The 25,916-nt window shown below is 32.0% G+C and overlaps 1 protein-coding gene across 1 annotated transcript; it reads left to right on the top strand.

Moving 5' to 3' along the window:
• Positions 1 to 19,266: 19,266 nt before the first annotated feature.
• Positions 19,267 to 23,690, top strand: LOC123230031 (disease resistance-like protein DSC1). The gene is made up of 5 exons (XM_044656126.1): positions 19,267 to 19,881; positions 20,065 to 21,166; positions 21,244 to 21,558; positions 21,651 to 22,856; positions 22,918 to 23,690. The coding sequence occupies exons 1-5, from the start codon at positions 19,382 to 19,384 to the stop codon at positions 23,422 to 23,424; spliced, it is 3,630 nt and encodes a 1,209-aa protein (XP_044512061.1). The 5' UTR covers positions 19,267 to 19,381; the 3' UTR covers positions 23,425 to 23,690.
• The last annotated feature ends 2,226 nt before the right edge of the window (positions 23,691 to 25,916 follow it).

The following is a 25,916-nucleotide window of genomic DNA, read 5'->3' as shown; positions in this document are numbered from 1 at the left end:
GCTAACTATGAACAAAAAGATCCAAAACTAAAACAAGGGGTTCACCAAGGGGTTCATCAAAACCCATCCACTGAAGTTCACTCTATAGATAACATATATACGTAACCAGAAAGTACACCAAAAAGGAGTAAGGTAAATGTAAACTTTGGTCATGATGATATTGAGATTGGTGTTGGTTAGAATCCTTCTCAAGATTGGGCACATGGTGAAAGAGGCCCAAAACCGCTATAGGGTACATCCGAAGGATGTTATCAAATTGGCGATTTACCAACAAATGATTTTTACTTCGACAAAGAAGATGAATATCATGGTCATGATGATGATGACGGTAGTGATTATAACAATAGCCATGATAATGTTAATGCTAAAGGGGGTGATGATGTTGTTGATGATGCAAGGGTTGTCTATCAGGGTTAACGCATGAAAGTTCAATTGACATTGCTCTAATGCATCACGATTCCAATATATTTTTTGGTGGTCTAGAGTCGTATAGAGATATAGAAAATGAAAGAATTGAAATTCACGTAGTTGTACCACGAGATAACATATTCAAAATAAAATATCAATTTACTTCTAAATAAGTTTTAATAGATACCTTATAGAGGGATGTATTGGAAAATGCTCTCATCAATCGATAGCAAAGCAAATAGAGCGTAACTATTTTTCCCACATCTTCATCATTATTGCAACATGCCTTCTCTTTAAAGACTTTTCCCAGATCATTGTAGGATATATGTTTATCACCTGGAAAGTACCTATCTCTCAACTGTGAATCTCTTACCATATCACTTCTATCCATCTCTTGACTAAATTTCAACCTTGTTATCAGGGCAAACTCAATGGGGCGAAATCTACAATCGACTCCATTTAGTTGAAACAAAAATTCCTCTCTGGGTACTCCCTTATTAACTTGTCGAAACAGTATAGAATGTATCAAAGAGGAATTATGTTTTAGGATTTTTAGACTCAAAAATTGTCCAAAGCAATTTTCTCTGAACAATTCTTTTTGCCTACAAGTAAGAGCATCCCTGATATGCTTAACTGTTTCTATGTGCCTTCTAACTTTTATCTTAGGTGTAAAATTATGTGCATCATTATAATATCTTTTGCTAGGCTGATCATTAACTGAAATTTCTTGAAAATAGAAAATTTGTGACATTAAATCCAAAACAAAATAATCCATCATGTGAGTGAGAGTGCGAAAAGGTGAGTGTGAGGTGAGAAGAGTGTGTGCGGGTGTGAAGAGCTGTGTTCGGGTGAGAAGAGTGTGTGCGGGTGTGAAAAGCTGTGTTCGGATGCAAAGAGGTGTGTGTGGGTGTGAAAAGGTATGAAGGAGTGCGCACGAGTGTGTATGGGTGTATGCAAGTGCTCACGGGTGTCTTTGGTGTGTGTGGGTACGCATAAGTGTGTTCAGGTGCGAGATAGTGTGACAAGTATGACCAAAAACCTTTCTCCTCTGTCAACAACAACATGACATAATCAAACCTGGAAAAATACGCTACATTATAATCAAAACCTATAACTCTAAACCAAAATAAATCATAACCTAAAATAATAAACATTTCAAACCATCTCTAAACCTACCTATTCAATCTTAACAATGCAAAGGAATCAGACGTACCTCAGACCACTCAGATGACATTGCTGAATAGTGTTTGCTAATGTCCGTTTTCTGAATGTGAATCGACGGAGTATTGCTTTGGTTATAGCAGATTGGTGGGTTTTTGGTTTTTTGGGATACAATGGGTCGAATGTGTTTTTAACCTCTCACACCTTTCGCATCAAAATCACACCCGCACACACCCTCACGCACCCTTGTGCACCCTCACACACCCTCATGCACGTGCACCCTCGCTCAACCTCGCGCACCTTTGCACACCCTCACGCACCCGTGTGCACCTTTATTGTTCTTTGCACTTATGTTCATTTTTTCGTTCCAATCTGTATCAGAACAAAAATTGATCATTTCGAATAAGTTTTTGAATATTCGAATCATAACCTAGCAAACATAGTATGCTCAAAGATTCTTGAAAAAAACTATACCGAATCTGATGTAATTAGTCGAGAGAGTAACACAATTAGCTGAGAGAGTTATTATTGAAAATAAAATAAAATTTACTTAGAAAAGTAAAATTACTGTAAATTTATCTAGAAAAGTTTACACAGAAAAATTAGTATCTATTTTAATTAATATCTGGGTGTGTATTATCACTTTTCATCTAAATGGTTCTTGCTAATTATTAGAATTTGTTGTAAACTTTACTTGCTTAAGAAGAGTGAAAATGCCTGCTATCGCTTTGTTCTTGATCTTCACATTCGCAGTTGCTGCTGCACTCAGAACTAACTATGTAGCATTTGATTATTGCATATAATAATTCAATATCTTATTAATATTTTTTATCTTTAATTTATTCCAATCATATAAATATATTTTTATTTATTTATAATGTACAAAATAGTTTTTTAGAAAAGAATGACGAAAAAATAATACATGTTTATTATGCTAAAATAATGGAATATATAAATATATAATTTTAATACATGCCTGTTAATTATGTAAACAATAATCCAATACATCAACGCAAGAATCAACATATCACTATAATCACTTTATATTTTAATTTTACTTTTTTATAGGCAATGGATGTATTAAAATATTATTATTATTTACAATTTGGAATTGCTAAATTTAAATCCAGTCTATTTCAAACTAAATAACAAAACATCCTCTCATTTCATCTCTATTTTTCTCTAACTACGATCACTCGATAATTAGGATCCAGTATGGTTGTAAATATGCAAAAAATGTGATACATCATCCTCTGCCCAAATTCAGTGGGATTTGCTAGTGATTTCACCTGCATCATATTAATTGTAAATAATTATTACGTTTAATAGTAATAAAAGAATATCTTGCCCAAAATTTTTGTTCAACACACCTTCAGCAACCACTGCTTGCAATGTCATTGACCGTGCTCCTCGGCTCCAGTTGTTTACCATTAAATTGAAAAGAGAAATCTAATGAAGCAAAAGAAACAACTGATTCACTCTCTGCAAATTCTGTTAGGATTTGGTTCAATTTCCTCACCAGATCTCTTACTACTTGTGCCTGCACATTGTGAATATAGTGGACACACCCCGCAACATTTCACCTTGCAATCTTTCGCCCCATACTCAACAGGGTAGAAGTGAAACAAGACAGTTGTAGGCTCAAGTAGCCCCATACTAAATCATGACTCCAAACTGAAGAACCTACGGACACCCTTTGTAAGGCTGGGAATTTAAGAGTTTCACCATTTGAATTTTTAGACTGATGGAAAAGCCATTAATGGAATTAAGAAACATACTGTCTATTGATGCTTCAACAAGACAAATTTGGTATAAAAAATCAACAAGCTAAGATCAATTCACTAATATGAATTAGTGGAAACACTTTACATTAAACCTGACTGGGGCAATACCTATCTTTAGCTATGACAGCTACAGTTATATGATACATGTAAGCTCTCTCCTCGTTCATAAAAAACAAAAGGAAAAAAAAACTCTATACGATCACTGAGACAAAAGTGTTAACTATTTTCCACAAGTTGAAAAGAAGACAGACACATAGATTCTTCTTTCTTTTTAAGTACCCAAGACTTATTTCCATCTTCCTTTCTAAGCCACCCAATAGTTGCTAATCAAAGTTGTTGTCTTCTTCTCAAGTGTGGAATCACAAAATCTATAACACATTCCTACTCAGTGCAGCAAATCTAATGTTGTTATCTAAAGAGTACAAGGTCCAATTCTCTGCAGTCAATCACTCACCATGAGACAATTCATGCACTCAGTAATTATCATGAGCAATATAGTCCGCAAATCGGCACTTCTACAACCAGGAAAAAAGTGATCAGATCAGAGGAGCACTCCATGCCCTGTCTAATGCCGCTTTATTAACCAACAGAAATTCTTCAAATACCAGAATTCTTAAACTAACTATGTTTCTTTCAAAATTTATGATCTGAAGCGCCAAAATTCAGATTAAAATTAAGGCTGACAATTATTTCTCAATTACTGCATGGGAAACAAGCCCTTCGAAATCAGATCACTCTCCATAACACCAAATCCGCAAGGCAAAAGCTGTGAACCACTAAACAAGTTATACTTAAAGCACTTTAGGGGGCGTTTGGTTACCGGAATAAAACATTACTTCAGGAATCTATCTTTAATTCCTTCAGATTACTTTGTTTGGTTACGAAAGTAATAAAAGATTCTAGTAATGTTTTATTACTAAACTAATGTGGCAAGTAATATAAGCGGTAATTTGATTATTATCTCAACCTTAGGTATTTTAAGATTACCAAGGTAATCTATTTTTTCTTACTATTTTACCCTCACTTATAATAATTTTAGGACATAAATGCCCTTTTTATCAATTAAAATAACATATATGCCAAGTACCAAGTTTGACCTGAAACGTTTTTATTTGGGACAAAATTACCCTTCAATTTACACTAAACTACCTTTATATAATGCCTCACAAACCCTAATGCAAGTCCATTTCGTCGTGTTTGACAGCTTGTGTATACGCCTTCTCCATAGCTAGGGTTTCTACTCAACAAATCATCTCCCTTCAAGTTGCAGCAACAATTTTGGTAATTCCTCTCTCTTATCATCTTCTTTATGTATTATAAATTTGTTTTTAATCTCCTTTTTCTTTGCTTTCGAATTTGAACTTTTGTGCTTTCATATAGAAACCCTTGATCACCTGCTTTAAGAAGCTTTTCTGAACTCCTTTAAGCTGCCACTTGCTGAGGATAAAAAAATCTTTAGAATTTATTCCAATATTTTCTCACCCATTGAGAAAAGGTTCCACACAGAAGTTCCAACCAGGTTGAGTCCAGAAACCTTGAAAACATCATCCTAAGAACCTGAAAATATATTGTCAAAATTAAGAATAGGCATATGTAAAGATTTGCTTCTAGATTTCAACAAATTTGTCCCAACAGAATGCCCCTGCCCAGAAACTACTATGCTTTGGAGCCTGGGATTTCCAATTGCTCCTCTGCCTCCTGCATTCCGGTGCCATATAAAGCTATGTTCATCCTATTGTGCATCTATCACAACTGGCTACATAAAAGTTTCAAAATTGGCGCTTTTTGATTTTTCGTCCTGATGGAAATGGTTCCAATCTTGTTGCCTTGTTGTCCTTGCCCTTTTCAGCTGCAAAATGTCTAGCCTTTTGGAGTGACTTGTAAACTAATTGTAATACTTTCTTTTATTGTGTTGATGTTAGTTAGTAATATTTGTTATGGAGTGACTTGTAAACTAATTTATATGTTCTTGGTTTTGGATCATTGTAAACTTTGTGTTTAACATAATTTCAATTTGTGATTAGTGGTTTTATTGGTAAGTAAGACATATATATATATAAATTGTCTAATTCTTTCAGCTTTCATTTTGTTAGTAAACACAGTATTAATTTATTGAATTAAATCTCACAACTTTCAGATGGATTAAATGTTAGTTATTTATTTATTTTGTATAATATTTAGAGACCTGTGAGATTTAATTCAATAAAAAAAATTATATGTATTAATATGAGAAATGTTTGAGTATATGCACAAGAAAAAAAATTTTCAAACATTACAAATGTTAATCTAACCAAACACAATATTAATTTATACCCAGTAATCCTTTCAAGGGTATTTAGGTCAATTATATATTTGGTATTCATTCATTAATACTAACCAAACATAGTAATCATTTATAAATGATATTATAACCAAACATGGTCATAATTTATATCCAGTAATCTTTCAAGTAATCTATCATAGTGGTAATCTTTCATTTTTAGTAATAAAACATTCCCTGAACCAAACGCCCCCTTAGTGCAAAAAAGGAAGTACAATAGTTAGATGACATATTCCTACAAAGACGAGCCAAACCAAGTTGATAAATAACCCAATATCTTACCTGATTCAAAAGACCAACATATATAGGTAATCCCACATGAGCAACACCAAATTTCTCATTCAAAGTTTGCTTTCTTTTCTTACCATTTTCTGCTTTTTCAGCCATCATTAAATGTGCATGCTCACATTAGAAAGTACTTGTAATGAAACGATTGTGAGAAAACCACACTTACTAGAAACTTTTTCAAATCGTCCATTTTGTGTAACATAAGACTTCATTATTATAATATGTAATGTCACACTTCCAGCATTTACAAATTATACCTCTTGGCACAACTATTTTTTTCTGTCACATTATTATTGCACAAGTACGATGCTCTATGTCACAACTATTCAATTCTAATAACTTGAAATAAAAAAAAAATATTTTTTATCATACAACTTTCAACGGACGAACTTTGCTCTAATTATACTCAAAACTTCTCACTAGGAACATTTTCCAGACATTTTTTCATGTATGTACACAATCGAACCCGAAACATAGTGGCTTCTCCTTACGATTCACATTCAACTTTAAAAATAACATGATATCACAAACTGTCACATTATAATCTAAAGGGACTTTTCCATCATGAACACAAAGTTATGTGATTACATGAAATTTGAAGGAAATATCACCTTAGTAGAATTTTCATAGGAACTTAATAAAATACTTGAGTGAGTTTGGCATTAAGCAACCCTTCAGTATAAGCACCTTCAGTAGGGGACTTATTTTCAATAGCAAAAACTTCATCTATATACCACAAAAGCAATATTGTCTCCCCATCTTATATAATCACACCTCGCTCTCCCTTTGGCTGCGCCGCCAGCGGCACGACCGGAACGCAGCGGCACATCAGTTTCTGACATGTGGGGGTGGTTTTTGAGGAACAAAATGGTAATTCAGGGACAATGGGTGGTGGGTAGTTGGAGTATGAGGACAGAATGGTAAAGCTAGGTGGTGGGTAGTAGAGGAGGGTTATGGAGGGGTAAAAAGGTAATTTTGTAAGTAGGTTAAAAGGTGGTGGCCATAGAGGTTTTTGTGAAGAAGAGAAGTGAAGGATATTGCTAGGTTCATGCTATATAATATGCTAGACTAGAAAATTTAGATATGCTAAGTTCCAACTTACCTTGTTAATGCATATTACTATTTTCCTTCTAAATGGTTCTTACTAATGATTAGAATTTAGTAGTGTTTGCAATAAACTTTACTATTGTTATAAAATTCATACAACTAAAAAGAGAATTGCAAGAAAAATGAAGGAAAGATGAAAAGCTAGAGACAAATTAATAATCAATGCAAGGTTAACCTTTACAAATGCAAAGGGGAGGGGATTTTTATACTAGTTTTGTCGCCTTCAGTCCATGAGATAAAACAATTTTCCAAAGCCATTTAATGCAGGCCACCCAAAGTCAACATTACCTGTTTAAATGGTTCATTTCTTTGTCGGGTGAGAAAATTATATTCACTTGTGGGAAGCCACCAAATCATTGAATGCATTTTCACGCAATTGATGGAAAAATCCACTTTATATAATACTCTTCTTTATATTTTTATCATTTACAGATAATTATATTAATCTTGTTAAAGAAAAATCCAGTAAAATAAAAACCAAAACAAAGGAACATAATTATTTAATGTCTTTTAAAGTACAGTTGGACATGTTTAAACTGTCGTATTAAAAACTTTACTAAATAAACTTATTAGGATAAAACCTAGTGAAAAGAAAAAGAATACAGTGTACATTTTATCCAAATGTGACAAACTTCAAAAATCTACTCCCCTTGATGAATGCTTCATCTGATGAATGTTCTTCATCTTTGTAATGGGATTAATTTAGTTACTTGCTGAGTTACATACCAATGTTATACATTAATTTTTCAAATATTAACGTTGGTAATGTCTTGGTGAACAAAATGCAAGATTCTCACTGACCTTATTTGCTTGACATCAAACTTTCTGCTCTACTAGAACTCATGAATGTAAAAAAACATCGGTGAGATATGTTTGGTTATGTCTCCCTTAATGTATGCACCTCTAATTTGGGCAATATATGTTGCATTGTCTTTATATAATATAGAAGAAATGTTTGTTGTAGAAGAAAAACTGCATGTATTCTAGATATGATGGATGATAGACCGTAACTATATACATTCTCGGTTAGCTTTATGGAGAGCTAGAATCTCCAAATAATTTAAAGACATTGCAACCAAAGTCTGTTTGGCGGAGCGTCAAGATATCGTTGTGTCATTATAAGTAAAAACATATCCCGTTCATGAGCGAGCCTTGTGAGGATTAAAAAGATAATCAACATTTATATACTTAACCAGACTAGAATTTTTAGGGGATTTGACAGAATAGAATAATCTCAAATATTTAGTCCTACATAGGTAACAAAGTATATGTTTAATTCTGTTCCAGTGGTAATGGGTTGGTGCAGAGTTAAATCAAGCAATAAATTGACTACAAAGGATATATCTGATCTAGCGCATTTGACCAAATATAATAAAGCTTTAATGGTATTAAGATACTGTACTTCAAGATTGAGTATCTTTTTATCTTCTTCTTTAGAACGAAATGAGTTATTTTTCAGATTGAGAGATCGAATAACCATTGGGGTGCTCAAAGGATAAACCTTGTCCATATTAAAGCATTTTAATAATTTTTCAATTTATGTTGATTGATGGATAAGTATTCCATTTGAATTGTGCTCAATCTATGACCAAGACAATATTTTGTTTTCCCTAAATCCTTTATCTCAAATTTTTTTCAAATATTTAGCAGTTTTTCAGAGCTCTTCAGGAGTCCTAATTAAATTTATGTCACCAACATAAACTGCTATAATGACAAATCCTGATTATGACCTTTCAAAAAAGACACATGGGTATATAGAGTCATTCACATAGTCCTCTTTTTTCAAATATTCACTTATGCGATTGTATCACATTCGTCTTGATTGTTTTAATCCATATAATGATCTTTGTAATTTAATTGAGTATATGCCTCTTGAATTGACCCTTTTTGCTTAAGACAATTTATATCCTTTAGGAAGTTTCATATAAATTTCAGTATCTAAGTTTCCATACAAATAAGCAGTAACTATATCCATTAGACGCATATCTAGTCCTTCAGAGACTATTAAACTGATAAATATTTGAATGTGATTATATCCATCACAGGTGTATATGTTTCATCAAAGTCTATACTTGACCTTTGGGAAAAGCCTTGGGCTACAAGCCTAACTTTATATCTAGCAATTTCATTTTCTCACAAATACTCATTCATATCCAATGGGTTGTACATCTTAAGGCAATAGAACTACAAACCAAAACACTTGACGTTTTGCTAGAGAAACTAATTTTGCTCAAATTGCTTCTTCACATTTAGGCCAATAATATCTTTGTCTATACTCAACCATAATACATGGTTCAAAATAATCATCATTCATAATTTCAATAACTACTGCAAATAAAAATATATCATCAATGTTAACCGTTTCACAGTTCCATATCTCTCGTGTATAAACATAATTTAAAGATATTTTAATATCTCATTTTCTTATTCTTTAGGATTTTGTACCACTTTAGGTGTTTGTGCCACTTCAAGGGCTGGAGTCTCTTCAAGGAGTATAACCTTTTCTAGAGAAATATTAGAAAGTGTGAATTTTTCATTCATTTTAAGATTATCATGATTGATATCTATTTGATTATTTATCTTTCATTTTTTAGGAATAGTGTCTTTTGATCCAACAAGTCTCTCATGCTTCTAGTGTACAGTCGATTATCAGTCATGGTTCAAATAGACTGTTCAACAGTCACATAAATTTTTACTGGTGCATTGACAACTGTTACATATGATCTTGTCACTTTTGTCGTATTTACAAATGCATGAGACATTTAGTTGACAATAATTTGTAAACGCACTATTTTCTGTATTTCAGTTTCACTTTGGGATGTGCGATGATCTAAATGAGACATGATAGGTACATACCAAGTAAGTTCATGCCTAACTTCAAGACACATTTTCTTTCCCTTAAAGATGAGAATGTTATCTCATCAAAGTGACAATCTATAAATCATGTAGTGAAACGATCACCTGTCAATAGTTCTAGATATCTAATAATGGATGTAGAATTACATCCAACATAAATTCCCAAATAACGTTGGGGTCCCATTTTTGTGCGTTAAGAAGACGCAGTAGGAACATATACAATGCAACCAAATATCCTTAAGTGAGATATATCAAGTTAGTGCCTAAAAACTAATTATAGGGGAGAATATTAATGATAAAAGAAAAGTTGCAAGCAAACACATAGAAGATGGTAATTGAGTTTTTAGTAATAAGGTACGTGCAATTACTGGGAGTCGTTTGATAAGAGACTCAACTAATCTATTCTGAGTGTGAACATGCGAGACTGGATATTCTCCATTAATCCCCATATACATGCAATAATCATCAAATGTTTTGATATAAATTCATCAACATTATCTAACCGTATTAACTTGATCGAATAATCTGCGAAATGTGCTTTTAATTTAATAATTTGTGTTAACAATTTAACAACTACTGTATTTCGAGTTACCAATAAATAAACATGAGACCATCATGCAAATGCATTAATTAAGACCATAAAATAATGAAGTAGTCACTTGGTGGATGAATGGGTCCACATATGTCCCCTTGAATCCTTTGTAGTAATGATGAGGATTCTACTCCAATTTTAAAAGGAGATGGTTTTATAACTAATTTGTCTTCTGTATTGGTGGTGCACAATTTTTCATTGGATAATAAAATCTTGTGATTATTTAATGTATATCTATGCGAATTTTTAACAATCATACACATCATTATAGAACTTGGGTGGCCTAAACAATCATGCTAAAGCATAAATACTTTTGGATCAAAAAACTTTTAGTTCGATGCTGTGTAAGTTTCAATTGTCTTTATGATTTTATAATACAATCTAGATGATAAAGTGGGTAATTTTTCTAGTATAACCTTTTTCCAAAGGCAGTACTAGTTATACAGATAAATTTTACGTTATTTTCACTCATGGTTTCAATGTGATAACCATTATTTATTATATCTTTATACTAAGTAAATTTCTTTTGGATCTACCCGAATATAATGCATCATTGATGTTTAATTTGATCCCACTTTCAACAAAATTGTGGCTCTTTTAGAGCCTCCAGTTAGATTTATTGATCCCAAAATAGTGTTTACTTTAGTTTTAATTAGTGTTAAAGTCAAGAAAAATTTATGTTCCTTGAAATTGTGTGCGTTATTGCATTATCCACCAAACACATATCTCTATCATCAGCTTTTGAACTCAATGCTTCAATTGTAACACCCCAGATTCTAACCTCACTTGAAAATGCAAAACTAATTTAATCCATGACTTCATTCAAAAAAAAAATAATTCTATAGCATAATATATTCTTATTTTTGCCAAAATAATCCCAAAAAAGAAAATAATTAAACATAATCACACCTTATAAATAATCCACAATTACAATATTCATAAACAATAAAATCTAGACATCTAAACTCTTCAATCTCCCAACTCAGCTTGAGTTCATTTTATTCCACCCCTCCTAGCTAATCTAGAAAACTTATTCTGCAAAATAAAGGAGACGAGGAGTGAGCCGTCAACTCGGTAAATAAAAACAAACATAATACATAACTTTTTAATAAATAAACATCATAAAACGTCTTTATTTTCAAAATAATTAGTCAAAATAAATAAATAAACCCTTGATATTCCTTAACTACAACGGAACTAAAACATTTCCACAAATTTTAAGAAAAAAAAATCAATATAAACAAGTTCATATTCATTATCCTAAGGAGAAACAAACATAAATATTTTATATCAATCATAAGGGATAATCTTAAAATAGTTCATAAACATTACTCATAAAAAAAAACATAAAATTTGTACTTAGCCTTTGTCACATAGTGTCACCTACATTCGTGGTGACTTGGTTCGATTCTTATTCATATTCATCATAAGTCCGTAAACTTTTCATAATTCATATTCTTATTCATATTGGTCTGCAGACCCTTCATCGTATTCATATTCGTAATAGGTCCGCAGACCTTTCATCGTTTTCATAATTGGTCCGCAGACCCTTCATTGTGTTCATATTCATAATTGGTCTGCAGACCTTTCATCATTCAACATATGTCCCTGGATGTTTTATGATCCGGTCATATTTATCGATCTATAAATCCTATAGACATTTGGCAAAATAATCTTATAAAACTTGTTTTTCTAACAAATCTTTATCTTTGAAAAATAGCATAAAATCTTTATTCAAGGAATTCATTCAAATATTTTTATCTTAACAACAATATAATATAACATAAGTTTTCTTCTATAGAAAAATATCAAAACACTTTTTAAAAGTATTTTAGATAACAAGATCATATACTTCTAAAATAAAACCATCATGTAACTTATCAATCTTAGTAAAAAGAATTTTATAACATAAATAATCATATAAACATTTTTCATATAAAACAAAAATCATTACATATTATGTAAGCTTTTACTTACCTCAACAATTTCTAACTATGCCTTTAATCAACCAACGAGATACCAATATCTTCACGTTGTCCTAGCAATCATAATTCAAACTTAATACTATCAGATCTTAATCTTAGAAGTATCCATTAATAATCTATAAACCTTACAAATCATCACCCTAGTGTTAAATCATACTAAACTCCATTAAAACCAACTGTGCATATACAAACTTCTTACTGGACAGTTATGATTGCAAGATTTTTAATAAATTACTCACTCATGGTAAATTCACAAAATTCGGATAAATTAAAGTAGACATGTAGTAAAATATTGACAAAAATTTTCAAATGAAACAAAGTTAAATTTCGTTTTCAAAACGTTCAATAAAGAGAGCACATCAACCCTGTCAAAGAAACCAGATCTTTACTGGACAGCCCTTATTTCTTGATTTTTAAAAATTTCTATGGGCATTGAAACTTTATGAAATTTGGGCATGTATGAATAGGCATATAATACAATTTGCAGAAAAATTTTCAGATAAAATTGAGTTCAAATACTTTGTCAAAATGTTCAAGAAATTCAGATCATCAAATTGCCAGAATACAGATTTTTTTTTTTCTATTGAACAGTCATTGCTATAAGATTTTTAATAAATTCTGTACTAATCAAAAATTCACGAAAATTTGATATAATTGAAAACACATGTTATAAAATTTCCAGAAACTTTTTCGATTGCAAATAAAATAAATTTCTTCATCAAAATATTTAATAAAGATAAAATAACAAACCGTCCAGAATTTTTAGTTTCTAATATGCACAAACACAATTATTGACCTAACTATGATGCTAACATAATTTAAATCTAAATTTAACTAAACTAAATAAAATAAAATTGAAAGATTAAACTTACTCAAATCTCCAACCCTTTTTGTTGATCCAAATAACTTTACACCTCTCCCTTTTTCAATTGCCAAGTATAAAAATAAAAACTAATATTGTTGATTTACTTATGAGGTCTAAACTTTTAGAGAAAATAATTTTATAGCCAATAAAAATCTATTCAAAGGGATAAAAACTATTTCAATTAAAATCAATCAATATCTTCTCATCTCTCAATCAATCCAGTCATATCCCTTCTTTCTATTTTAAAAAAAAAATTCATCAAATCCTAAAATCCTTATTTATAATCCTCCAACACATAATTTCCTTAATTTTTGCTTTGCAACCATATCTATTTAATTATAATATCTCTTCATATCTTATTTATCAAAAAGTATACTTGTTTCCTTTTTCCCTTTATATAAAAACTGTATATTACATCAATTTTAGAGTTCATATCTTTTCATTTAAAAATTAAGTTAGTCATAACATACACAAAATCTTAAAAGGAAGGAGAACATGATAATAAAATACAAATCAATATGCATGACTCTAAAATAATTATATATGATGGATTTTAATTATAAAAATCTTCGGCATTCACGTCTTTAGTCCAATGACCTATATTTTATTCTTGAAAAAAAGTTTTGAAACATCAAGATTCATTATAATATAGATCCACCCAATGTTTGTGTATGCTACAGGTACACAACTAATGACATTTATAACTACGTCTATTGTTTTGTGGTTTACTCTACATTATTTTTTATTTTATTTTAGTCTCAGTCCACCTCTAGTGGTATGACTAATATTTTATATTATAACCATCTTCAGATCAAAAATTATTTCATCCATAATCGTACTTACACGTATGATAACTACTTCTGGTAGTTGCATTTACTTCAGGGAACGATGCAATACTTATGGGACGAGTTTGATGATTATTAATTCAAAATTTCTTTTCCCAATATTGTTGTTACAATAGCATATTATAAAAAAAAAGGTGGAGAATATTTTCTCTTCCGCATTATCTCAATCAAGAAAAAATTCTGAACATCGCAGAGTTGTACTAAATTATAGAGTCAATGAGATTATTATTGAATCTGATATTCAAATTTATCTTTTAAATTTCTCCATGAATCTAGTGGATATATCATGATATCCACATATTCGGCTTGCAATCCTTCGGGGATGTGATGCTAGAAAAATAATAGCCTTAGATTTATCCTTCTGAGATATTTTATCTAATCACTTTCTCAAGTCTTATAAATTCTAGGTGGAGAATTGTGTAAAAAACCCTTTTAATTTTATCCATCTAATTTTAGGAACTTCAGGTTCAAATATTGTCATATTTACAAAATTTCTGGTTTTGTAGATGATATAAATGAATTAATCTTTGAAATTTTAGGTTCAAATATTATCTCATATTTACAAAACAACTGATTTTATAGGAGAAATATTGGGATTAATTTTTGGAAACTTTAGGTTCATATATTTTCCCATCTTTACAAAACTTTTGGTTTTGTAATTAGTATTCAGAATATTATAATATGTATTCTAGTTATAATTTAGACTTCAAGTCCATATTTTTCATAATTTATACAAACTTTAGATTGTAAATGTGATATAATTATTATAAAATAAATACTTTGATGAAACTTAAGACTTCGGCCTCATATATATATATATATATATATATGGAAAATGACTATTTCCCACCCATCTTTTAGCCCATTCTCAAACGTATATCCACGGGAGATCAAAAACCCTTTTTTCCCATCCATGACCAAACTGCCGTCCGTTTTTTCAGTTAAGAATAGGGGTAAAATTGTCATTTTACTGTTTATATTAAAAAGTTATAAAATTTATTACTTTTCACCCCCCTTAGGTTTTAGAAACTAACATTTCACCTTAACCTAAAGTTTTTAAATTTTGAAAACTAACATTTTCACCCCCAAACCTAGGGTTTCCATATTTTCCAAAACACAACCGCCCCCCATAACTTTCAAAACTAGCAGTTTCACCCCCATTCTTCAACTTCATCTTCCGACGTTGTCTCTGACATCGTCACCGGCCTCCTCCTTCTCGTGGTGCGACGACGGTGGTGCGATGAAAAGATCTTCATCTCCTCATCGCACCACTGTGCAACGAAGAGGTCTCTCTTCGTCGCTCCACCTAGACGATGAAGGACGACGTCGTCCTTCGTCACTCATCGCATGGTCCAGATGCAACGACAAAGGACGAAGAAATGTCATCCTTCATCTGTTCTTTCAGATCTGGACGACGCTTCGTCGTCTAGATCTGGGCGACGAAGGGTCGTCCTTTATAGTTGGAGATGGGAGATTGATCAAATGCGTAGGTCGTCGGTGGTGGCCGGAGAAGGAAGCAAACCCTAGTGCGAAATTAAACTTTTCAAACTTTGAGGATGGGTTAGTTGTTAGTTTTTAAAACCTGGAGGGGGGAAATGGTGAAATTTTAAAGTTTTAAAGTTTTAAACAGTAAAATGATGATTTTGCCCCTATCCCTAACTGGAAAAATAGATGACAGTTTGGTCATGGGTAGGAAAAAGGGTTTTTGATCTCCTGTGGGTATAGGTTTAAGAATGGGCTAAAAGATGGGTGGTAAATAGTCCTTTTCCCATATATATATATATATATATATATTCTGGCGATTTTACAAACTTCATGTTGTAAATTGGATACAATTATTATCATAAAAACAAATATTCAAATAATATTTAGGATTTCAGGTCCTTGTTTTTGTAAATTTCATGTTACAAATGATATTTATGACTTCAAATCTAAGTTTATAATTGGCCAAAGGACTATTTCCCAACCAAAGTATGTTGTTTTTTTAAGTTTTCCTCCGTTAATTTTGAAAATCCCACCCATGGGCGGTTAAAATTAACTAAATCAGTTGGTTAGATCATTTCTCCTCAAACCCTAAAAACTAACAATTTTTCCCAACCCAAGTTTTCAAAAAACAACATTTTCCCCCTAGGGTTTCCAATTTTTCAGATTCAATTTTTCGACAACTCTTTTTTCTCCTCGACAACCTCTAGGTGACGTCTCTTTCTCTCTAGTGCGACCTCTTTATGGTGGTTCTCCTCGGTATCGTTATTGACGAAGATGAACGGTCTTCATCTCTAACGAAGACCTCATCTTTGTCTCTAGACAAAAACTCTTCGTCTTTGTACAAGTCTTCTTCATCAATGATGATGTCGAAGAGAACTGTTGGAAGGAGACAGTATCGAAGAAGAAGAGATGTTGCTTAGAGGTCGTCAGAGAGGAAAAGACGTTGCCGAAAAATTGAATTTAGAAAATTGGAAACCCTAAGGGGGAAAGTGCTATTTTTGAAAACTTGGGTTGGGGGAGAAAAATAAAATCAAATTTAAGTTTATTTTTAATATTACAGAAAAAAAGATGATTTTACCCTTGAAATCGTTAATTTTAACCGTCCATGGGTAAGTAAATAAGATTTTCAAAGTTAACGGAGGGAAAATTGAGAAAACAACATACTTTGGGTGGGAAATAGTCCTTTGGCTTTTATAATTTTATAAAGTTTGGGTTACAAATGATATTTAAAACTTTAGGTCCAGATTCATAATTTTACAAACTTTGGTTTGTAAATATAATATAACTATAAATGAACAATTAAGTAGAAGATAACAATAATTAAAACATCAATGTTTGTATTTTACAAATAAGATAATATTAGAACTTGAATATCTATATTTGTAATATACAAATAAAATAATAACATAATTGAAAGATAATTAATATTAAAATATACCTAAGCTGATGCTAAAAATATGTTATAAAATTTATATAACTAAAAAGAGAACTGAAGGAAAAATGAAGGAAAGATGAAAGGCTGGAGATGAATTAATGGTCAATGTATGGATAACCTTTATGAATGAAGAGAGGAGGGGATATTTATACTAGTTTTGCCGCCTCCTTTCCATGGGATAAAGCAATTTTCTAAAGCCATTTAATGCAGGCCACCCAAAGTCAATATTCCCTGCCCAAATGGCTCATTTCTTCGCTGGGTGGGAAAATTGTATTCACATGTGGGAAGCCATCAAATCATTGAATGCAATCCCACACAAGTATCCAATTTGTCTTCCATGTGGTGGAAAAATCCACCTTATGTAACAACTATGACATTGTATGCAAATTTCTCCTTACTTGTTAGATCAATATAACTAATTTATATTATGTTCTCATGTTATTCACCTGCATTGTTTAGAAGAAAAGTGAAATTTTTTTTTGTAAGTAATTGAATGGGTAAATACGAAACACAATGATTAAACTCATACTCATTATATTAAATAAGTTAAAATTTCACAAATGTAACAGAAACTTGAATATCAACTTTCTTCTTGAAAGTTTTAAATGTTAGGTGAAAACGTTTACTATTACTTTATTATTTATCTTCAAATTTACCCTTATTACTACTCTTATAAATAACTATGTAGTATTTTATTATTATATGGTCCCCAAGCCTGGACACTAGTCTATCTATGATGTGGTAGTATTTGATCTTGTAGACAAGTGTGTGCATCCCTCATATGCCTTAACAACTAAAAGCCTTTAACCTCGTCACTTGTTGCTCATGCCTACCATTTACAATGCTCTACTACATACTTAATCTCCCAACATTTCCGATCAAAGTAGCACAGTCTCCCAGCATAGTCTCGTTGTGTATCATGATTAGTAATATCCGCGTTCTTAGCATGCACAGATGGCTTAAGAACCTATTAAAACAAATTTGGATTTGAAACATCACTTGTATATGCGTACCTTATGAAACATCCCGTGCTACACTCGACTTTGTCATAACATTGATTGGTTTGACTTCTTTGAGCATCTTCTCATATATTATACATCTTAAGGTCTTGGATCAGTACATCATATATGTAGTCAACATCAACAAACTGCTCAAATTGATCATTATTGTCGCCGTCATCATCTTGACCCTTATCGTCATCATCGTACTCCCTATTATCATCATCATCATCGTGGTTGACATCATACTCCTATAAATTGTGTAGTTGTGTCTAATTGTATTTCAGATAATTCTCCATTACTTCCTCTCCTCATCAACATGTTTTTCTTGCAAATTATCTCTTCTTGCAATATGACTCTCAGTAATATAAAGTTGTGTAGATCATTGTTTGTTTCTTGCTACCACCATCACACACTCAAGATCATCATCTCGAATCTCATATGGATACCCACTCATCGATGCTTACCTAGGGATAAATATGTACACATTTGATTTATTTCGATTGATTCTGAGCCAATAACATATTTTTGTCATAAATCTTTATAAATCAACACTTGTTTTAATGTAGATCTCTATTTTATCCCTTCCAATATATCTCACTACATTGTTCTCTCCAATAATTCATTACCCTCCATAGCAAATCATAAATGTGGCATTTTCCATTTTTTAATGAAAATAAACATGCAATATAAACAAATAAACTTAAAAAAATAATTAGAAAAATGTGAAAAGGTGAGGTCGCTTAGTCCAAGCGATCTCGCCTAGGGTAAGCGACCTCACATACCCATCAATTTTCACTAAAAACAATTCATCTAAATTAACACATCATTTCATCAAATTTAATCAATTTTTTAGAATGAAACTAATTTACCTAACATAGAACAATATTTAATAATAAAATCTTATTTTCAGAAATCTTACAGTTTGTCTATTTAACAGTCTTTAGCTTTTAATTGTAAAACAAGGAAAATACATAAGATTGGCAGTTTGGATCTAACCTAAATTTGGATGAATTTTATGGAAAAATTTTGTAAAATAAAGATGATATGGATATTATGTTATTTTTATGATATAAATATTTAGTGAATATAAAGGAGTGTTAATTTTGTAATTACGGAATGTTTGGATGATAAAAATTTCAAGATCGCTCAAAATATTCCTAACGCAACTCTCCGATAAAGCTAGGGCAATTGGAAGACTTGTTAGCAGAAATTACGCAGCCATGAATTAAAGTACTCTCAACTACTTTAAATGGCTTCATCATCTTCATCACCATCTCCTTCTTCCATGTTTGCTCAAGGAAAATATAATGTTTTCCTTAGTTTTAGAGGAGAGGATACTCGGGCTAATTTTACCAGTCATCTCTATGCTGCTTTGTGCCAAAAACAAATTCAAACCTTCATTGATGATGATGGGCTTAAGAGAGGAGATGAAATATCGCCTGCCCTTCTGAAAGCAATTGAAGAATCAAATATTTCAGTAATAATTTTCTCTAAGGATTACGCTTCCTCTAGATGGTGCTTAGATGAGCTAGTAAAGATTCTTGAATGCAAAAAATTCAAGCGCCAAATAGTTATTCCAGTTTTTTACAACGTAAATCCATCGGATGTACGCCACCAGACTGGAAGCTTTAAGGAGGCTTTTGTTAAGCATGAAGAATATTTTAAGGGGAAGATAGAAAAACTGCAAAGATTTAGGACTGCTTTGACCGAAGCATCCAATCTATCTGGATGGAGTTCATCGATAACATGGTAAGCCTTGGAAGTTTCAAACTCTTACTTAATTATATACAGTCGAAGTTAATTGGTTGACTGATAAATACAGAAACGTTTCTTCTTTCGATGCTTTAGTTTTGTAGTCTTGATAAGTTACAAATTTTTGTTCATACTTTGTGGGCACTTACTCCTATTGTTCTTTTTTCACATTTTTGATAGGCCCGACTCCAAACTTGTACATGAAATTGTTAAAGATGTTTTGGAGAAATTGAATGGTATATCACCCTCAAGTGATTTTGAAGGTCTAGTTGGTTTAGAATCACGCATTGAGCAAGTGAAATCGTTATTATGCATGGGATTGTCAGATTTTCGAGTTGTGGGAATTTGGGGAATGGGTGGGATAGGTAAAACAACAATTGCTGAAGCTATTTTCAACCAAATTTCTAGTCAGTTTGAAGGTCATTGCTTTATTCACAATGTTAGAGAAGAATCAGAAAAATGTGGTGGATTAGCTCGTTTAAGAGAGCAAGTTATTTCTCAAGTATTGCAAGAAAGAAATGTTAGTATTGGCACTCCCAATATGATACCTCCTTTCATTAAGCACAGGCTTCAATGCAAAAAGGTTTTCATTATTCTGGATGATGTCAATGATTCAGAACAATTACAGTTTTTAACCGGAGGGATTGATCGATTTGGTCCAGGAAGTAGAGTTATTTTAACCACTAGAGATAGACAGGTTCTTTGTAATTTAGGAGTGCGTAACATTTATAAGGTGGAGGGATTCAAGCATCATGAAGCTCTTCAACTCTTTTGCAATTTTGCCTTTCAACAAAATGACCCCCCTAATGATTTTTTGGAGCTCTCAAACACAGTGGTAGATTATGCCAAAGGCAACCCATTAGCTCTTAAAGTATTGGCTTCTTCCTTACACAAAAAGAGCAAACGAGATTGGGAAAGTGCAGTGAAAAAATTAAACAAGATTTCTAATCCTAAAATTCATAACATACTGAGAATCAGTTACGATGGGCTAGACCGTGAAGAGCAAGATATATTTCTTGACATTGCATGCTTCTTTAAAGGGGAGGATAGAGATCGAGTGATAAGAATATTAGATGGTTGTTACTTCTCTGCACACTACGGGCTGAGTGTTCTCATTGATAAATCACTCATTACAATTTCAAGTAACAACAAGCTACAAATGCATGATTTACTACAAGAGATGGGCTGGGAAATTGTTCGCAAAGTATCCTTCAAAGAGCCTGGCAAGCATAGCAGATTGTGGAATCCTGAAGATGTCTGTAGCATTTTGAAGAAAAACACGGTGAGTAAAAATTTAATGGAATTTCATTTTTACTTCACTTTGTATTTTATGCTAACTATTCTTTCTTCTGCTTTAAGGGAACTGCTGCAATTGAAGGCTTGTTCCTAGATATGTCTAAAATCAGAGAAATTCATGTAAGTTCTGAAGCCTTCAAAAATATGCCTAATCTTAGGCTTCTGAATTTCTATGCATCTGATCATCTTTTGGGAGACTTTGCAAGTAACCCTAAACTGTATTTTAACCAAGGATTAGAATATCTATCTGATGAATTAAGATGCCTCTATTGGGTTGGATATCCCTTGAGGACGTTGCCATCGAGATTTAGTCCCGAGAAACTTATTGAAATTAGCCTGCCATTCAGCAACATTGAACAACTCTGGATAGGAACTAAGGTATGTATAATTTCTTATATATTGCTGATTCCTTCATTATCAATCTATTGTAGTGCACGTTTCATCCATACAAATTTATCTGTTTGGTACAGCCTGCCTTCGAGTTAAAATCGATTGATCTTTATCACTCTCAGCACTTGATTGGGATCCCAGATGTCTCAGAGGCCCCAAATATAGAGATAATAAAGCTTGAACACTGCACAAACTTGGTTAAGGTTCCATCATCTATCGGATGTCTCAATCACCTTCATATCCTGCGACTAAATGGCTGTAAAAGCCTTAGGAACTTTCCAAGCAACATTCATTTTAAATCACTTGTAACTCTCAACCTAGCCTCCTGCATATACCTTACAGATTTTCCTCAGATTTCAGGGAATATAAGAGATTTAAATCTTAGTGGAACTGCCATAGAAGTGGTTCCCTCATCCATCGCTTGTCTAACTGAGCTTTGTTTATTAACTTTGACACGATGCTCAAAACTCAAGAGTATTTCAACTAGTATTTGTAAATTGAAATCTCTTCAACGTCTTGAACTTAATTTTTGCACTAAACTTGAGAGTTTCCCAGAAATTTTGGAAAAGATGGAATGTTTAGAGAGTCTTTTGTTGAATGGAGCAACAGTGATTAAAGAGCTGCCATCTTCAATTGACAATTTAAATGGGCTTTGTCATTTGAGATTGGTGGGTTGCAAAAATCTTGTGACCATTCCAAGCAGCATCCGTAAATTAACATCTCTGATTGAATTGGATTTTTCTGGTTGCTCAAAACTTGTCAAATTGTCAGAGAACTCTATCATAGAGTGGAAGGAAAACATATATTGCCAATGTCCTGGTTTTGTTTTGCCTCCATTGTCAGCTTTATGTTCCTTGAAAGAATTATTTTTATCATTCTGCAATCTGACTGAAATTCCTGAAGACCTTTGTTGTATGTCCTCATTGAAAACATTAAATCTGAACGGAAACAATTTTGAGAGCCTACCTTCAAGAATCAAACAACTATCAAGGCTGAAACGTCTTTACTTAAGAGATTGCAATATGCTTCAATCTTTGCCAGAGCTTCCACCATGTTTAAGAGTACTAGAAGCGACAAACTGCAAGCGGCTACAATCATTACCCAAGCTTCCATCAAGTCTAGAAGAATTGGATCCATCCGAATTGGAGATTGTATCCGAACATTATGTCCCATTTTCATGGATCACAATCCGCTTCTTATTCACAAACTGTCAGGACATTTCGGAACTTTCCCAGCTAAGAATTCATCATATGGCAGTGGCATCATTGAGGCTTTGTTGTGAAAAGGTTAGTAAATTCTCTTTTTCATTTTCCTGTCTCTGAAGACTTATCACAACTCATGTTTCAGGTACTTAAAGTCACACCTACAATCAGCTTGTGTTTACCTGGAACTGAAATTCCCATCTGGTTCAACTATAGAAGTTCAGGATCCTCAGTAACCATTGAGGCCTCTGAGAATTGGTGCAATAAAAGGTTCATGGGGTTTTGTTTGTCTGCAGTTGTTGAATTTGAGGAAAGCTACTGTGATAGTGCTTTCTATGTCAGTTGTGATTATCATTTTAATAAGAATAGTGCTGATTACTACAGTTGCCAAATGCATGTCACTATGATCAGCTATGATTCTGTGTTCATTGATGGGGATCATGTTGTGTTAGGATATGATCCCTGTTTAAATGCTAGGCTACTTGAGGGTACAACTGCCTCGTTTCACTTTTACCCTGTTGAGTATGGAGCGAAAGATTGCAAGGTGAAATGTTGCGGGGTGTGTCCACTATATGCACAATATGCAGGTACAAGTAGTTGGAGATCTGGTGAGGAAATTGAACCAAATCCTAAGAGAATTTGCAGAGAATGAATCAGTTGTTTCTTTTGCTTCATTGGATTTCTCTGTCAATTTAATGGTAAATCATTGGAGCCAAGGACCAGAGTCAATGACATAGCAAGCAGGGGTTCCTGAAGGTGTTTCGAGCAACAATGTCAAGTAACGATATTCTTTTGTTATTGTCAAGCAAATGTAATAATTATTTATAATCAATCTGATGCAGATGGAATCACTGGAGATCCTGCAGAATTTGGGCAAAGGATGATATATCAAATTTTAGTGGTAAATTTGAAGTGCAAGGTCTAGTGGTAATAGACACTTTTACACATTTACAACTATATTGGATCCTAATTATTGATTGATCATAGTTACAGAGGAAAAAAAAAAAAAAAGAGATGAAATGAGAGTGTCTTGTTATTTAGTTTGAAATATAATGGATTTAAATTTAACAATTCCAAATTGTGAATAATAATAATATTTTAGTACATCTATTACCACATTAAAATCTAATTTGATTATAGTGATATGTTGATTCTTGGGTTGATGTTTTGGATTAGTTTCTACATAATTAACAGGCATGTATTAAAATTATATATTTATATATTCCATCATTTTTAGCATAATGAGCAAAGATTTTAATTATTCTAGCTATTTTTTTAACTGTCTATACATATCTAGCTACCTTTTTATTTAATATATATTTATAATTACATTTATATTTAACTTTTTTTTTTAAATAAAAATTATTTGACTAAGTGTTTGATTGGTCAACAAATTACTTTTTGCCAAAAAAAAAATCTTTTAAAAATTTAAGTTGTTCGATTAGGTGTTTGGGTTGATTTTTGGCTGATCAACTAACAAAAAAAAACTTTAAAAAATAAAAGCTATTTAGCTTGGTGTTTGGCTAGGTTGTTTGTTTAGGTGTTTAGATAGCTAACTAACCCAAAAAAAAAAAAAAAAAAATTTAAAAATGAAAGTTGTTTGGTCAGATGTCTGACCAGGTGCTTGGCCAAGTGATTGGCTAATTAGTCAAACAATTTTCATTTTAAAAAAAAAGCCAATCATAAATATGAATATAAATGTACATTGAATAAAAATGTGTCTATATATGTATAGACGGTTGAAAATGTGACTAAAATAATTAATATCTCTAATAAACATGTGTTATTTTTCCATCATTCTTTATTACAATAACAATTTTGGACATTATATAATAAATAAAAATATATTTAATATTACTTAAAAATAAAAAATAAGATATTGAATTATTATAAATCAATATTTGCGATCAATCGTATATATTGATTGAAGAAAATTATTTTCAACAGTACGGATAGGTTCAAGATCAACATATCATACACACAAGTTTGACACGCTAAGGCTTATATAAATGTATTATGAGGAAGCCCCAATGAGTCTTTCACGCTCTTATCTAAATATTATCATAACTTGGAGTTACGAAACCCAAGAACTATAACACATATTGATATCGATATAGAAAATAAGTTTTAGTTTTAGTTTTTTTTATAACATTGGGTTGCTCAATAAAAGGGTTTTATCAGTTTTGTCACTCAGTAATTTGTATTAATGTTTCACATTTAAAAAATAAGTATCTTGGAACACTTTTCATTATTGTTGTTAACGATGATAATAATAAGATATATCTGTTATCATTTGATGTTGGGGCAAATGAAGGTATGGAGACATGGACGCTGTTCTTGAGGTGCCTACAAATGTTCATTGAGGATGTCCCAAACTTGGCCATAATTTCATATTAATATCATGCAATCATTGCATCAATGGTAAACGTTATGTCTAATGTTGTCTGCGGTTTTTATAACTATCATATAAAAAGTAACATGTATACATAGTACAAAAAAACCAAACACTTTGAAAAGTTACTTTAGAGGGTTGCTAAGGCATACCGCCTCCATGATTTCAATGTTGCGATAAGAAGAATATTCGAATAGATCCTAATGTGACAACCTATTTGATCAATATTGGATATAAAAGATGGGCACAAACCCATTTTGACAACATTTGATTCAATATCCTGACTGCTAATATAATTGAGTCCTTCAATGCTCTTACACAAACTACTCATGTTTTGTTTGTCATCGTACTGGTTGAGTTTCTTAAGAACACACTACAATATTAGTTTTTCGATTGATGAAACCTTGTACGTTAATATCATCCATTCATTATGTATATCAAATGCTTCCATATGTCCCATTTATCGTTCGATTTATTTATATATCTATGCATCATCCTATAACCATAACTGCAACAACCAGCAGGAACTGCATGAATATTTAAATCATTTTTTTACAACGAATTAATTATTAAAAACGATATTTAACATTTTTTTAATTTTCAGTAAGCTCTAATTTTTCTAATATTACCTTTAAATAATATTACTATGAAAAACAAAAGATTGGTTTTGAGTGTACTTTTCTCCTTTTAAAGACCCTAACTTAAATTTTATTGCCGTCGACAAATTATTGAAATTAGATTTTTTTTTCTTT

Source organism: Mangifera indica, chromosome 11 (genome assembly GCF_011075055.1).
Source record: "Mangifera indica cultivar Alphonso chromosome 11, CATAS_Mindica_2.1, whole genome shotgun sequence".
NCBI classification, from domain to species: Eukaryota; Viridiplantae; Streptophyta; class Magnoliopsida; order Sapindales; family Anacardiaceae; genus Mangifera; species Mangifera indica.
Note: the sequence above shows the minus strand (reverse complement) of the source record. Positions and strands in the feature narration are given on the sequence as shown.